Consider the following 16,207-nt stretch of genomic DNA (forward strand, 5'->3'; position numbering starts at 1 on the left):
AGCTGACCGATATTGTTAATGGAGCAATCATACATGGTATTTTATTTTTAATACCAGCTTTCATATGTAAAGAAATATGCTAGATTATTATTATTATTATTATTTTGAAATAACGTCTTACTCTGTCACCCAGGTATAGTGCAGTGGAGCGATGTCAGCTAAGTGGAACCTCTGTCCTGCAGCTTTAAGTGACCCTCCCACCCCAGCTGCCTGAGTAGCTGAGACTGCAGGTGCGTGCCACCACGGCCAGCTAATTTTCGTGTTTTGTAGAGACAGGGTTTTGCCATGTTACCCATGCTGGTCTCAAACTCCTGAGCTCAAGCAATCCACCTGCCTTGGCCTTTCAAAGTGCTGGGATTACAGGGATGAGCTGCCATGCCTGGCCAGTGAAATATACAAGATTGCTGTATGTTGGCCGGCGCGGCGGCTCACGCCTGTAATCCCAGCACTTTGGGAGGCCGAGGCGGGTGGCTCACAAGGCCAGGAGTTCGCGACCATCCTGGCTAACACGGTGAAACCCCGTCTCCACTAAAAATACAAAAAATTCTCCAGGCGTGTTGGCGGGGCGCCTGTAGTCCCAGCTACTCTGGAGGCTGAGGCAGGAGAATGGCGTGAGCCTGGGAGGCAGAGCTTGCAGTGAGCCGAGATCGTGCCACTGCACTCCAGCCTGGGCGACAGAGTGAGACTCCGTCTCAAAAAAAAAAAAAAAAAAAATTGCTGTATGTTGATCTTATACCTTGCCACCTTTACATTTCCCTTGTTTAGAGATTTTTGTAGATTTTTTGGAATTTTCTACATAAAATTATTTCACCAGATTCTTATTGCTACCACACAGTGATTGGCTTAAAACAAGAAAAATTTATTTTTTTACAATTCTGTAGGTCACATATCTAATATGGGTCCACAGTTCTATGATTCTTCATGAATCTCCAGGCAAGAATTTTTTTTCCTTATCCTTTGTAGGTTCCAGAGGCCACTTACATCCTTTGACTCATGGTCCACTTCCTCCATCTTTTTTCTGAGATGGAGTTTCGCTCTTGTGTCCCTGGCTGGAGTGCAGTGGCGCGATCTTGGCTCACCGCAACTTCCACCTCCCTGATTCAAGCGATTCTCTTGCCTCAGCCTCACAAGTAGCTGGGACTACAGGCGCGTGCCACCACACCGGGCTAATATTTTTATTATTTTTAGTAGAGACGGGGTTTCACCGTGTTAACCAGGATGGTCTTGATCTCTTGACGTCGTGATCTGCTCGCCTCGGCCTCCCAAAGTACTGGGATTGCAGTCATGAGCCACCACACCCGGCCCACTTCCTCCACCTTTAAAGGCAAGATAAAATCTCTTTATCCCTCTATTTTCAACACATCACAACTGTCTGTCCCTCAGGGTCTACCTGCATCCTTCTGATATGGAACCTTGTGATTCTATCACTTTGACCATATAATCCAGGATAATGTCTATCTAAAGATCCTTAACTAGACCACATTTGCAAACTCCTCTTTGACACAGCCAGTCACACAGGTTACAGGGTTGAGGATATGAGAACATATTCAGTAACACAGGTTACGGGGATGACCTGTGCAACCATCATATTTTCTGAGAGTACACTATTTTTTTTCTCCTGTCCTCAAGCCACTCTCCTTCCTCATTGCTACCACACAGTGATTGGCTTAAAAGAACAAAAATCTATTCTTTTACAATTCTGTAGGTCATGTATCTAATATGGGTCCACAGTTCTGTGATTCTTCATGAATCTCCGAAAGTGCTGCTATTACAGCCCTCAGATACCACATCCAGCCTGTCACTTTTATTTCCTTTTCTTCCTTTATTTCACTGGCTGGAACTTTTCACACCGTGTGGAATAGTAGTGATAAGAGTGGACTTCCCTGCCTCATCCCCTACCCCTGGGGGAATCTTTATGTCTTTCACCAGAATGTATGATGATCCTTTTTAAATTGGTGGGTGATCTTGAGTTGAGGAAGTGTCCAATGACACTGTTTTCCATACCATCTGCAGTCTTGTTTTTCTGAAAAATTACTTTTTTTATTGGCAACTGTCAAAAGAGATATTCACAAGACTTGGAACAAAGGCAGAAACCCCTAGACAGATGTTTTTTTCTTTTCTTTTCTTTTTTTCTTTCTTTTTTTTTTTTTTTGAGAGAGAGTCTCGCTCTTGTTGCTCAGGCTGGAGTGCAATGGTGCAATCTTGGCTCACCGCAACCTCTGCCTCCCGGGTTCAAGCGATTCTCCTGCATCAGCCTCCCAAGTAGCTGGGATTACAGGCATGTGCCACCACACCCAGCTAATTTTTTATTTTTAGTAGACGGGGTTTCTCCATGTTGGTCAGGCTGCTCCCAAACTCCTGACCTCAGGTGATCCACCCACCTCAGCCTCCCAAAGTGCTGGATTACAGGCATGAGCCACTGCACCTGGCGTTTTTTTTCTTATTGTTGTTGTTTTTAATTCATCAGGCTGGAGCGGTGTTTAAACCAATCTGGAGTTACCATTCCAGCTATGGCCACAATCTGATCTCTACATCTTGGCTTTCTTCGCATTGGCTGGAAGCTGGCTCACTTCACCCAAGGGCGTAGTTTGACGGCATTCATGCTTTCCGCAAGTTTGAGCATCCCTCGCTCCTGGCGCTGGCAGTGCCACTCAGCCATGGACTGGGGCATCCACTTGGTCTGGCACTTGGATAAACAGAAGCCGTAAACGACAACCTCGGTGAGGTCTGAAGACTCCAGAGCCTTCAGCATGAGCATCACCTTGCTCACCTGCTCGATGTAAGGGATTTGAGATCAGTCTGGGCCAAACATGGCTTCCAGCAGCCGCATCTGGACCTGGAACACCTCTGGATCTTTCAGGAAGTTTCACCCATGGTGGGATATTTCTACGTCTGGGATTGTTCCCAACTTGTAACCCTCACAACCAAAACTATGCTCCCGTGTGAGCCGGGCCTAAGCGTTCATCAGTATTTTTGATTCCCACCAAATGTATGAAGATTACAATTTCTTCACAGCCTTACTTGTGAAGCAGGTTCACTGCACACTGGTTACCAACGTGTCGGAGTTGAGTGAGAGATAGTCCCATGAACACACAGTAAGTTACATGAAGTGAATTTGTTACTTACAGATTGGCAGCAAGGGACAGCAGATGCCTGGGGTTCATGCATGCTGTTCCCAAAGGCTCAGGAAAACCACCCAGTGCAGATGTAGTCTCTGTGTGTGTTCCTCCCGCATCACAGCTGAGGGAGCCTGAAAGGCGGCCCGGCCCAGGTTTCATGCTCCTGGGATGCATGGCACGTTGGCCTAAAACAATGAAGGGCATCCTGTTCTGGGGGGACGGAACAGATCCTGTCCTTCTCTGGTAAGGATGGACAGGATCCTGTCCTTCATCTCAGGATGTTGCTTTTCTAGCACATTTTATATTCATTCTTGGGAACTACAAGTGAGAAGTCAGACACAACTGGGCCAGTTCAACCCCACTTGAGTGCTGTCTTGCAGTCTCCCCACCAACCCAGTATCCCCTTTAATAAAGCTAGTCAATTTATGTGTGCACTGACCTTCCTGAATCTGGAGGTAGAGGCTTGTCTCAGGAGATTGAAGTAATATCTTGACTGGCAGAATCTCAGCGCGACGTCACTGAGGTACAGCCAGTTGCATTTCACTAGGCTCAAGAGGATTGCTGCCTCAAGCAGGATAACCAGGCCTGCCTGGAACAGTGCCATAGTCCGGGATCCCAGTGACCTAGGTGAGAAGTTGCTATTCAGGTCAAAGAAAACTTCTTCAGGTGACCCCACTGTCTCTAGCCAATAGTCCTGCTTGTGGATCTTACGTATTTGTGTTTCAAAACTACCTGAGGTCCTGATGTGGGGTCCTTACCTCCTGTGCACCGTGACTCATGCCTATAATTCGAGTACTTTGGGAGTGTAGACAGAAGGAAAACTTGAGGCCAGAACTTGGACACCCGGCTGGGCAACAAAGTGAGACTCCATCTCTACAAAGTAATAATAATATATAAAACTAAAAAATTAGCACAGTCCAATGTCACAGGCCTGTACTTCCAGCTACTCAGGAGACTGAGGTAGGAGGTGCCCATGACCCCAGGAAGTCAAGGTTGTAGTGAGCTATGATTGTGCCACTGCACTACAGCCTGGGTGTCACAGGGTGATTCCCTGTCTTAAAAAAAAAAAAAAGTCTTAAACTAAATAATTTATACCTATTTTTAAAGTTATTGGCTTTTTTAAAAAGAAAGAGTTGGTGACCTGACTTCACACTGACCTTAGTTCTCTATGCCCAAGGTGGTGTTCCTAGGAAAGTTTCTGGAATTGAGCACAGGGTTGACCTCACCCTCTGGAGTGAATGGGGAATGTAAATGAAAAGAATTTCTAGCCGGGCGCGGTGGCTCACGCCTGTAATCCCAGCACTTAGGGAGGCTGAGGCGGGCGGATCATGAGGTCAGGAGATAGAGACTACGGTGAAACCCAGTCTCTACTAAAAATACAAAAAAAATTAACCGGGCATGGTGGCGGGTGCCTGTAGTACCAGCTACTCGGGAGGCTGAGGCAGGAGAATGGTGTGAACCTGGGAGGCGAAGCTTGTGGTGAGCCGAGATTGTGCCACTGCACTCCAGCCTGGGCGACAGAGCAAGACTCCATCTCAAAAAAAAAAAAAAAAGTATTTCTATTCTATGGGGCATTGGCATGATACTGCGCATTCCACTCTGGCAGGGTTTAGCATTTCACACTTTAGCTTCCATCCCCTTCACAGATAGTTCCAAAGTGTCTTAATTCCTAAAATTTGTCTTTCTGGCTGGGCATAGTGGCTCACGCCTGTAATCCCAACACTCTGGGAGGCCGAGGCGGGCAGATCACCTGAGGTCAGAAGTTCAAGACCAGCCTGGCCATGGTGAAACCCCGTCTCTACTAAAAATACAAAAAATTAGCCGGGTGTGGTGGTGCGCACCTGTAATCCCAGCTACTCGGGAGGCTGAGGCAGGAGAATCGCTCGAACCTGGGAGGCATAGGTTGCAGTGAGCCGAGATCTCGTCATTGAGCTTCAGCCTGGACAACAAGAGCGAAACTCTCTCTCAAACAAACAAAAAAAATAAATGTCTTTCTTTCGTCCTTTCTTGTCTCTCCCTTTTTCTCACACACAGGCACAGACACCTACATTCTTTTCTTTGTTGCACTATTTCTCTCTAGTCTTATTTTCTTTCTTTCTTTCTTTCTTTTCTTTTCTTTTTTTTTTTTGAGACGGAGTCTCACTCCATCGCCAGGCTGGAGTGTAGTGGTACGATTTCGGCTCACTGCAACCCTGCCTCCCGGGTTCAAGTGATTCTCCTGCCTCAGCCTCCCGAGTAGCTGGGACTACAGGCGCCCACCACCACACCCAGCTAATTTTTGTGTTTTTAGTAGAGACGGGGGTTTCATCATGTTGCCCAGGATGGTCTCGATCTCCTGACCTCGTGATCCGCCCGGCTTGGCCTCCCAAAGTGCTGGGATTACAGGCGTGAGCCACCGCACCCGCCCTTGTCTTTCTTTTTGCTTTCTTTTCACGCTCTCTTCTCTCTCTGCTTCCAGAGTAGTTGGGACTTAAAATTTATTGTAATAACAGGAATTCTCGTGGATCTAATCTAATCACCAACCGATTTTGCTCTGCCCCAGCAAGATCTGTTTCCAGACTGCTGAGCAGATCTCGCCTCCAAAACCCTAAAACAGGATCGCTGAGTCAGACTGACAGAAGCATAGACCCCGCCTTGAGCCCGCCCTGTCCCGGCCCTGCCCTCGGCCCCCGGCCCGGCCTGTACGATGCGCGCGCAATTTCCTGCAGACCCGGAAGTCGAGATCGTGGAGTGAACGTTTCGCGCGCTTTTTCCTGTAGAACCGGCACCCGACTGCGTGCAAAGACCGTCTAGCCGCCACCCGTGAGTTTGCCTTTGTCTAGATTAAATTTAGGCTGCCCAGTTCCTGTGTGCTTCTACACCCGCGATCTGAGGGCTCATGCAGACCTTGAAGTCCCGGCACCGCTCTATCCACTCCAAGTAAATTCAGACGTTCTCTAGAGAGTCTGGAGGTCGCTTCCCTGCGTGTTAAAACCGCTTGGAGGCTTCTAGGCCGGGCGCGGTGCCTCATGCCTGTAATCCTGGCACTTTGCTATTTTTTTTTCATTTTTTGTAATTATTCAGTCTGTAGTTGGTTGAATCCATTGATGTGTACCCCAGAGATACCAAGGGCTGACTTTAGACTGTATCTGCTCGTTAGTCACTTAATAGTCTTTTTTTTTTTTCCTTGAGACTGAGTTTTGCTCTTGTTGCCCAGGCTGGAGTGCAATGGCGTGATCTCGGCTCACTGCAAACTCTGCCTCCCGTATTCAAGCGATTCTCCCGCCTGGGCCTCCCGAGTAGCTGGGATTACAGGCATACGCCACCATGCCTCTCTAATTTTGTATTTTTAGTAGAGATGGGGTTTCACCATGTTGGCCAGGCTGGTCTCGAACTCCTGACCTCAGGTGATCTGCCCGCCTCATCCTTTCAAAGTGCTGGGATTACAGGCATGAGCCACCGTACTTGGCCAATGGTCTTTTGGATGAGATCCACTTTTATGGTATCTCAGTGCTTTTTTTTTCATGTAACCCTTTTTTTTTTCCCTTAACAATGCCCTCCAGGCACATGAGTATTGATGCTGACAATTTGCTTTTTTGGGTTTTTTTGAGACAGAGTCTCGCTCTGACGCCAAGGCTGGAGTGCAGTGGCACTGTGTTGGTTCACTGCAACCTCTGTCTCCTGGGTTCAAGCAATTCTCCTGCCTCAGTCTCCTGAGTAGCTGGGATTACAGGTGTCCACCACCACAGCCGTCTAGTTTTTATATTTTTAGTACAGACAGGGTTTGACCATGTTGGCCAGGCTGGTCTTGAACTCCTGACCTCAGGTGATCCACCTGCCTCGGCCTCCCAAAGTGCTGGGATTACAGGAGTGAACCACTGCGCCCGGCCTTGATGCTGACAATTTGGATATGCCAGTGAGAAGCTGTAACATGGAGTCTTTAAGTGGAATTAATAGGGTTCAGTACTGATGGAGGTTTCAGGCATCCACTGGGGCTCTTGGAACATAGTGCACATCGATAAAAGGATTCTACTATAGTCTGTATCTAGAATTGAGCACTGTGATCCACAGAGGGCTGAGGGGCCTGTGCTCTGCATGAGCTTTGGTCAGGGTGAGGTCTGTGCTTTTTTTTTTTTTTTTTTTGAGATAGAGTCGCACTCTGTCACCCAGGCTGGAGTGCGGTATCAAAATCTTGGCTCACTACAACCTCTGCCACCTGGGTTCAAGCAATTCTCCTGCCTCAGCCTCCTAAGAGCTGGGATTATAGGTGCCTGCCACTACCCAGCTAAGTTTTGTATTTTTAGGAGAGACGGGGTTTCACCATCTTGGCCAGGCTGATCTTGAACTCCTGACCTCGTGATCGACCTGCCTTGGCCTCCCAAAGTGCTGGGATTACAGGCATGAACCACCACACATGGCCTTTTTTTTTTCTTTTTCTTTTTTAAGACAGAGTTTCACCCTGTCACCCAGGCTGGAGTGCAATGGTGCGATCTCGGCTCACTGCAACCTCTGCCTCCCAAGTTCAAGGGATTCTCCTGCCTCAGCTTCCTGAGTAGCTGGGATTACAGGCCCGTGTCACCATGCCCAGCTAATTTTTTGTATCCTTAGTAGAGACGAGGGTTTCATTATGTTGGCCAGGCTGGTCTCAAACTCCTGACCTCATGATCTGCCCACCTCGGCCTCCCAAAGTGCTAGGATTATAGGTGGGAGCCACCGCACCCAGCCAAGTCTGTGCTTTTAAGGGGAGCTTAGTCAAGCCCAGCTCCGCACTGCTGCAGTGTGTGTGTCGCTCACCATGAAACAGGAGAGAGTTTTGAGGAAGGGAGTAAAAAACTCACTTTGTTGATTTTCCTGTAGGAGATCAACAGTAGGCAGCAGAGGACCATCATTCCAGAAGGTGAGGTCTTCCCTTTGTGTGGCTATGGCACAGGAAGTGGGTGTGTTGATTCTAAGCCCTAAGCAGCATTATTTTTGATACTAGGATTCACTTTCAAAGAGACGTATTATGCAAGGAAGCAACTCGGAAGAGGAAAGAAAGGAAGTCAGGAATGGCCCTTACTCAGGTAAGGTAGTGTTCTCAGTGGATTGTTCTGTCTCTGTTTCTTCCTGAAATGCCAGGCATTGGAGTTGCTAATCTCTGACTCTGAAGCATCCTGCCTGACTCATTTCATTGCACTTACCCATGGCTTCTTCCAGTCCCTTTCACTTCCACTTAAGATTCCAGTTCCCTATGACCCAATGACATGAACTGGGGAAGAGGTTCCACTGGGCATGGTCCTGGGAAGGGCTCACACCCAGACACGGATGGAGATGGGGTGTGGGCCTTGTGGTGTCAGTGCTGTTGGGCAGCAGGGATTGTTCAGGGGCCACATCTGGATGCACTGTGAGTGTTCTGTGGACTAAGACTAGAGAAGCTGCATGTGGAATTCCTTTTTTTTTTTTTTTGAGACAGAGTCTCGCACTGTTGCCCAGGCTGGAGTGTGGTTTTGTGATCTCGGCCATATAAATGTATATGTGTACTAGTGTATATGAGTGTTAGTATATATATGTGTAAGTGTGTACATGTGATGTGTTTGCATGAGTGCACAGATGAGCAAACCTATAGTTTTTATAAATAGCATGTCATCATTATATATATATTTTTATCAGTTGAAATTACATCTATTTATCAGGATGTTCAAATTTTTCTACATTATCATGTATGATGATATGAGGCATCATACCTGATAGTGGCTATAAGAGGCAATGAGGCAATGGCTATAAGAACATTATAGTAATGTATTATGGGGATATCGATTATATATATGCATATATAATGAACTATTAGGCAATTCCATGTTTTTAATCCTTGAAGTTGTTTTAAATTTACTGAATTAGGTAACTGTCAATTTACTTTTGATGCTGATCTGTTACTTAACTGTCTGATTCTTTAGGTTTGATTCTCATGCTCAGACACCTGTGATCTGCTGCTTACTCTGCTGTTTCAGTTCTCACACCTGGGGCAAGCTAGCGTGTATGTGAAAGAGTTGTCTTTTTAGTAAGATAGGAGCAGATTATTCTTTCATTGGCTTTTGTTGCTATACCAGTTAGTTCATGTAAATCATTGAGAATAGTGCCTATCACATGGGAAGTGTTCTCTATTCAGCCATTGCTATTGTTATCATCGCAGTTTTCAGATTTTCACCATTTTTTATTTATTTATTTTATTTATTTATTTATTTATTTTGAGACAGGGTCTCGCCCTGTCACCCAGGCTGGAGTGCAATGATGCAATCTCGGCTCACTGCAACCTCTGCCTCCTGGCTTCAAGCCATTCTCCTGCCTCAGCCTCCTGAGTAGCTGGGATTACAGGTGCACACCTCCATGCCCGGCTGATTTTTTGTGTTTAGTAGACATGGGGTTTCACCATGTTAGCCAGTCTGGTCTCAAACTCCTTACCTCATGATCCACCTGCCTCGGCCTCCCAAAGTGCTGGGACTACAGGCGTGAACCACTGTGCCCGGCCCAGATTTTGACCATTTTTAAAAACCACTATAGGTCGGATGTGGTAGCTCATGCCTGTAATCCCAGCATTTTTGGAGGCTGAGGTGGGAGGATCACTTGAGCTTAGGCGTTTGAGACAACCTTGGACAATGTGGTGAGACTCTATCTCTACAAAACATACAAAAATTAGCTGGGCATAGTGGTGTGAGCCTGTAGTCCCAGCTACTCGGGAGGCTGAGGTTAGAGGATCGCTTGAGCCTGGGAGGCAGAGATTGCAGTGGGTGGATATCACACCCCTGCACTCCAGTCTGGGAAACAGAGTGAGATCCTATCTCAAAAAAAAAAAAAAAAGAAAGAAAGAAAGCACTGTAGACGTTGTCATCTCTGAAGACACTATACTTGTATCTCAGGTAGATACTAAATGTCACTTGATGTGTCAAAAATAATACCTAACATTTCTTTCTTTTTTTTTTTTTGTGGGGGACGGAGTCTCACTCTGTCACCCAGGCTGGAGTGCAGTGGCGCAATCTCAGCTCACTGCAATGTCCCACTCCCGGGTTCACACCATTCTCCTGCCTCAGCCTCCTGAGTAGCTGGGACTACAGACCCCCGCCACCGCGCCTGGCTCATTTTTTGTATTTTTAGTAGAGACAGGGTTTCACCGTGTTGGCCAAGATGGTCTTGATCTCCTGACCTCGTGATCCACCCGCCTTGGCCTCCGAAAATGCTGGGATTACAGGCATGAGCCGCCGTGCCCGGCAATAATACCTAACATTTCTATAGAGACAACCCTGGTTTAATTTTTTGTTTGTATTGCTTGTATTATCCACAAAAGGAGACATCTACTCTGATTTAAAGAATGTCATCACTCCTTATGGAAAAGTATAATAAAACACAATCACAGACACATAACTAGCTCAAGAATCCTTTAATGTGGATTTGTCACAGTGCTCACTTCAGTGGAGTCAGTCCTTACAACTGTCTTCTCATTCTGTTTGAAGATAAGTACTCTCTCCGTACCCTGTTTTTGAAATGTGGATTTCCTTTTAGGGGCAACTGTCATTCAGCGATGTGGCCATAGAATTCTCTCAGGAGGAGTGGAAATGCCTGGACCCTGGGCAGAAAGCTTTATACAGGGACGTGATGTTAGAGAACTACAGGAACCTGATCTCCCTAGGTGAGGATAATGTCCCTCCAGAAGCCTGCTTCTGCTCTGGTATATCTTTTTGCATTTTCTCTTGTGTGTCTCTTGGGAGCCCCTGCATTGCTTGACTGAGATTGAAACCTGTTGACTAAGAAATGAAAAGCAGGCCGGGCGCAGTGGCTCACACCTGTAATCCCAGCACTTTGGGAGGCCGAGGCAAATGGTTCACGAGGTCAGGAGATCGAGACCATGGTGAAACCCCATCTCTAGTAAAAATACAAAAAAGGGTGCCTGTAGTCCCAGCTACTCGGGAGGCTGAGACAGGAGAATGGCGTGAACCCGGGAGGCGGAGCTTGCAGTGAGCCAAGATCGCACCACTGCACTCCAGCCTGGGTGACAGATCGAGACTCCATCTCAAAAAAAAAAAAAAGAAAAAAAGAAATGAAAAGCATTATGCTTTCTGAACTTGAAATGTCCCCTTACACCAGCCTGACCAACCTGGTGAAACCCCATTCATACTAAAAATACAAAGATTAGTTAGGCATGGTGGTACATGCCTGTAGTCCCAGCTACTCGGGAGACCGAGGCAGGAGAATCGCTTGAACCTGGGAGGCAGGGGCTGCAGTGAGCTGAGATCATGCCACTGCACTCAAGCCTGGGCAACAGAGTGAGACTCTGTCTCAAAAAAAAAAAAAAGAAAGAAATGTCCCCTTTCTTCAGATATTCTGCTTCCTTCATGATTGATCATTGATGGCACCAGGGCTGAAGTATGCATGAAACCTTATGACAGACTTAAAAAATATCCAGTTCCCTGTTTTCTACCTGTGCGCTTTTGATTCAGTAGTTCTTGAAAGAGGGCTTGATGTCTACATGTTACAGTGTTCCCTTAGCATTCAGAAGGAGGCAGTCAGTGGTTGAATTTGTGAAATATTATTCTTGATTAATTTGTAATATGCTCTCTCCTACCTAAATATAGGGCTTGGACTTTGGAGATGCCACAGCACACATTTATTCTTTCTTTTTGTAAGTAGGAATCTGTCTTCCTGACCTGAGTGTTACCTCCATGTTGGAGCAAAAGAGAGATCCCTGGACTCTGCAGAGTGAAGTGAAAATAGTAAACAATCCAGATGGCAGGGAGTGCATCAAAGGTGTGAACGCAGGTGAGAGCTCAGGTGGGCAGAGTGGAGGCCCCATAATTTTTGTATTTTGAGAAGGGTCTCACTCTGTCATCCAGGCTGGAGTGCAGTGGCATGATTATGGCTGGCTGCAGCGTCACCTTCTGGGGCTCACGTGATTCTCCCACCTCAGCCTTCTGAATAGCTGGGACTGTGTGTGTACACCACCATGCCTATCTAGTTTTTTGTATTTTTAGTAGAGATGGAGTATTGCCATATTACCCAGGCTGTACTTGAACTCCTGACCTCAAGTGATCCACCCACCTCAGCCTCCCAAAGTGCTGGGATTACAGGCATGAGCCACTGTGCCCAGCCTCACATAATGATTTTTGAGTTCTAATTAACTTTTTCAGTTCTTCTTTATCTAGGAAAGCCTGAATTATTTTTGTAGATGAGTTTTGCTAAATATAGTATTCTTCATTGATGTTTTTCTTATTTTTCTTCTTTTTTTTTTTTTTTTTTTTTTTTTTTTTGAGACCATCTCACTCTGTCACCCAGGCTGGAGTACAGTGGCATGATCTTGGCTCACTGCAAGCTCTGCCTCCTGGGTTCACGCCATTCTTCTGCTTCAACCTCCTAAGTAGCTGGGACTACAGGCTCCCGCCACCAATGCCTGGCTAATTTTTTTTGTATTTTTAGTAGAGACGGGGTTTCACCGTGTTAGCCAGGTGTTCTCAATCTCCTGACCTCATGATCCACACACCTCAGCCTCCCAAAGTTCTGGGATTACAAGCATGAGTCACCGTGCCCGGCCCTTATTTTTCTTTAAGCACTTTCAGTATCACTTCACTGCCTTCTACCCTGAAGATACCCGCTGGAAAAATACACATAGACTTTTACAGTTTCCTATTATATGTCAAGTCTCTTTTTTTGTTGATGCTATCAAACTTTGTCTCTGTCTCTCTTTGACTTTTGATAATTTCCTTATATTATGTCCCTGTGTGAATGTCTTTGGGTTAATTTTAGTAATGGTCAAGCTTCTTGAATTTGTATATTCAGTTCTTTCCTCAGATGTGTGATGTTGTAACATTATTTCTTCAGTTGTGGCTTTTCATCCTTTGTCATCTTCGTATGAATCTCCAATAGTTTGTATATTGTTCCACCTTATAGTCTCTCAAAAATGTTTAGGGTTTGTAAGGTTTTCTTCATCATGTTTTCTTTGTGGTCTTTGGAACTGATACTTTTGAATAACTTGTCTTTCAGTTTGCTCATTGTTTTCCATTCCTTTTGCTGTCTGCTGTTAAACCCCCTAATGGATTTTTACATCAGTTACTGTATTTCAGCTCCAGAATTTCTGTTCTCTTGTTTTTAATGATTTCCCCTGTGTTTGTTATCCTCATTCTTTTCACATACTGTTTTTCTGATTTTATTTAGTTTTCTATTTCTGTTATCTTTTAGTTTGGTGTCTGGAGTTTTATTTATTTATTTATTTATTGTAGCCATATTTTCTCATCTTTTCATAGGCCTTGTATGGTAGTTTTTGGTTTAGGTTTGGTAAAACAACCACTTTTTTCAGTTATTTTTTATAATGCGCAGTGGGAGACCTTAGTTGTTGTAAGGGTGTGGGAACACTCCATTCTTTTCTGGGATGTATCTTTCCTGACTTTGTGAAAGTACTATTACACATATCTACACTGCTGCTCTTAAATATCTTATTTTCCTTAAGAGGCTTATCCCTGCTTTTTCACAGAAGCTGTTAGTTACTCTTGTGTATTTGTCAGCTTATAATCTCTCTCAAGCTCTCCCTTAATTCCCCTAACTCCTGCAGATTCCAGATGCTTCAGTAAATCACCTCACTCCCTTGTGTTTTCTGCATTACCAACATGTTATACAAAGTATGCTGATACTGGCCGGGCACAGTGCCTCATGCCTGTATTCCCAGCACTTTGGGAGGCTGAGGCAGGTGGATCACAAGGTCAGGAGTTTGAGACCAGCCTGGCCAACATAGTGAAACCCCGTCTCTACTAAAAATAAAAAAAAGTTAGCCAGGCATGGTGGCAGGCACCTGTAATCCTAGCTACTTGGGAGGGAGAATTGCTTAAACCCAGGAGGCAGAGGTAGTAGTGAATTGCAATCATGCCATTGCACTCCAGCCTGGGTGACAGTGTGAGACTCCATCTCAATAAAAACAAAGTATGCTGATACTTTCAATGTCTGAGTGAAGTGATGCAGAATCTTGTTTTCTGTCAGACTTTAAACATGCCAGAATCGGGATTAAGTTCCAAAATTTTCTTGCTTTTCTAGAAAAGAGTTCTAAATTGGGAAGCAATGCAGGAAACAAGTCACTTAAAAATCAACGTGGATTAACTCTTCAGTTACATCTGACTGAATGGCAGCCATTTCAAGCTGTAAGGGATATTTATGGATGTAAGCATGTTGAGAAATCTATCAGTGACAATTCTTCAGTTTCACCAGTTCAAATAAGTTTTTCCAGTGTCAAAACCCATATTTTTAATAACTACAGAAATGATTTTCTTTTTTCTACATTACTCCCACAAGAACAGAAAGTACACATTAGGGAAAAGCCTTATGGATGTAATGAGCGTGGGAAAGTCTTCAGAGTGTCTTCAAGCCTTACTAACCGTCAAGTAATCCACATTGCAGATAAAACTTACAAATGTAGTGACTGTGGCGAGATCTTTAGTAGCAATTCAAACTTTGCACGACATCAACGAATCCATACTGGAGAGAAGCCTTACAAATATAATGAATGTGGCAAAGTCTTCAATCAGAATTCACACCTTGCACAACATCAGAGAATTCATACTGGAGAGAAACCTTACAATAACAAAGAATGTGAGAAAGTCTTTAGTCACCATGCCTACCTTGCACAGCATAGGAAAATGCATACTGGAGAGAAGCCTTACAAATGTAGTGAATGTGGCAAAGCATTTAGTGTGTGTTCCAGTCTTACTGCTCATCTTGTAATCCATACTGGAGAGAAACCTTATGATTGTAAGGAATGTGGCAAGGTCTTCAGGCATAAGTCTTCCCTAACCACTCATCAGACAGTTCATACTGGAGAGAGACCATACAAATGTAATGAATGTGGCAAGGGGTTTAGTCGAATTGCACTCCTTGCAAGGCATCGGAAAGTTCATACTGGAGAGAAACCTTACAAATGTAATGAGTGTGGCAAGGTCTTTATTGGCAATTCACGCCTTGCACGACATAGGAAAATTCATACTGGGGGGAGGCGTTACAAATGTAATGAATGTGGCAAAGCATTTAGAACGTGTTCAGATCTCACTGCCCATCTTCTAATCCATACTGGAGAGAAACCTTACGAATGTATAGACTGTGGCAAGGTCTTCAGGCACAAGTCTTCCCTAACCTATCACTGTAGAATTCATACTGGAGAGAAGCCTTACAAATGTAACGAATGTGGCAAGGTCTTCAGTCAGAATTCAAACCTTCAACGACATAGGAAAATTCATACTGGAGAGAAGCTTTACAAATGTAATGAATGTGGCAAGGTCTTCCGTCAGAATTCACACCTTGCACAACATAGGGATATTCATACTGGAGAGAAGCGTTACAGTTGTAATGAATGTGGCAAGGTCTTCCGTCGGAATTCACATCTTGTGCGACATAGGAATATTCATACTGGAGAAAAGCCTTACAGTTGTAATGAATGTGGCAAGGTCTTCAGTCGGAATTCACACCTTGCGCGACATAGGAATATTCATACTGGAGAGAAGCCTTACAGTTGTAATGAATGTGGCAAGGTCTTCAGTCGGAATTCACACCTTGCGCGACATAGGAAAATTCATACTGGAGAGGAGCTTTACAAATGTAATGAATGTAGCAAGGTCTTCAGTCGGAATTCACGCCTTGCACAACATAGGAATATTCATACTGGAGTGAAGCCTTACAGTTGTAATGAAGGTGGCAAGGTCTTTAGTAAAAATTCCATCCTAGTACAACATTGCAGTATTCATACCAGAGAGAAGCCTTAAAAATTTAGTGAAGCTGGCAGGGCGCGGTGGCTCACGTCTGTAATCCCAGCACTTTGGGAGTCCGAGGCGGGTGGATCACGAGGTCAGGAGATTGAGACCATCCTGGCTAACACGGTGAAACCCCATCTCTACTAAAAATACAAAAAAAAAAAAAATTAGCTGGGTGTGGTGGCAGGCACCTGTAGTCCCAGCTACTCAGGAGGCTGAGGCAGGAGGATGGCATGAACCTGGGAGGCAGAGCCTCCAGTGAGCCGAGTGAGCCACTGCACTCCAGCCTAGGTGACAGAGTGAAACTCCATCTCAAAAAAAAAAAAAAAAAAAAATGACTGAAGCTGCCAAGCGTGGTGG

At 45.1% G+C, this 16,207-nt stretch overlaps 1 protein-coding gene and 1 pseudogene across 1 annotated transcript; one reads left to right on the top strand and one right to left on the bottom strand.

The window, feature by feature from the left end:
* The first annotated feature begins 133 nt into the window (after nt 1-133).
* Nucleotides 134-16,161, top strand: ZNF534 (zinc finger protein 534). The gene is made up of 9 exons (XM_016934329.3): nt 134-230; nt 1,192-1,324; nt 2,468-3,095; nt 5,716-5,921; nt 7,956-7,995; nt 8,080-8,161; nt 10,632-10,758; nt 11,757-11,885; nt 14,145-16,161. The coding sequence occupies exons 6-9, from the start codon at nt 8,147-8,149 to the stop codon at nt 15,857-15,859; spliced, it is 1,986 nt and encodes a 661-aa protein (XP_016789818.1). The 5' UTR covers nt 134-230; nt 1,192-1,324; nt 2,468-3,095; nt 5,716-5,921; nt 7,956-7,995; nt 8,080-8,146; the 3' UTR covers nt 15,860-16,161.
* LOC100615706 (developmental pluripotency-associated 5 protein-like) lies at nt 2,567-7,984 on the bottom strand (annotated as a pseudogene).
* Nucleotides 16,162-16,207: the final 46 nt, after the last annotated feature.

Source organism: Pan troglodytes, chromosome 20, assembly GCF_028858775.2.
Source record: "Pan troglodytes isolate AG18354 chromosome 20, NHGRI_mPanTro3-v2.0_pri, whole genome shotgun sequence".
NCBI classification, from domain to species: Eukaryota; Metazoa; Chordata; class Mammalia; order Primates; family Hominidae; genus Pan; species Pan troglodytes.

Bases quoted from the DNA above. Each gene is read 5' to 3' on its own strand.
- ZNF534 (XM_016934329.3), top strand. The intron at 10,759-11,756 runs GTGAGGATAATG...TTTTGTAAGTAG, and splicing joins CAGGAACCTGATCTCCCTAG to GAATCTGTCTTCCTGACCTG. The intron at 11,886-14,144 runs GTGAGAGCTCAG...TTGCTTTTCTAG, and splicing joins CATCAAAGGTGTGAACGCAG to AAAAGAGTTCTAAATTGGGA.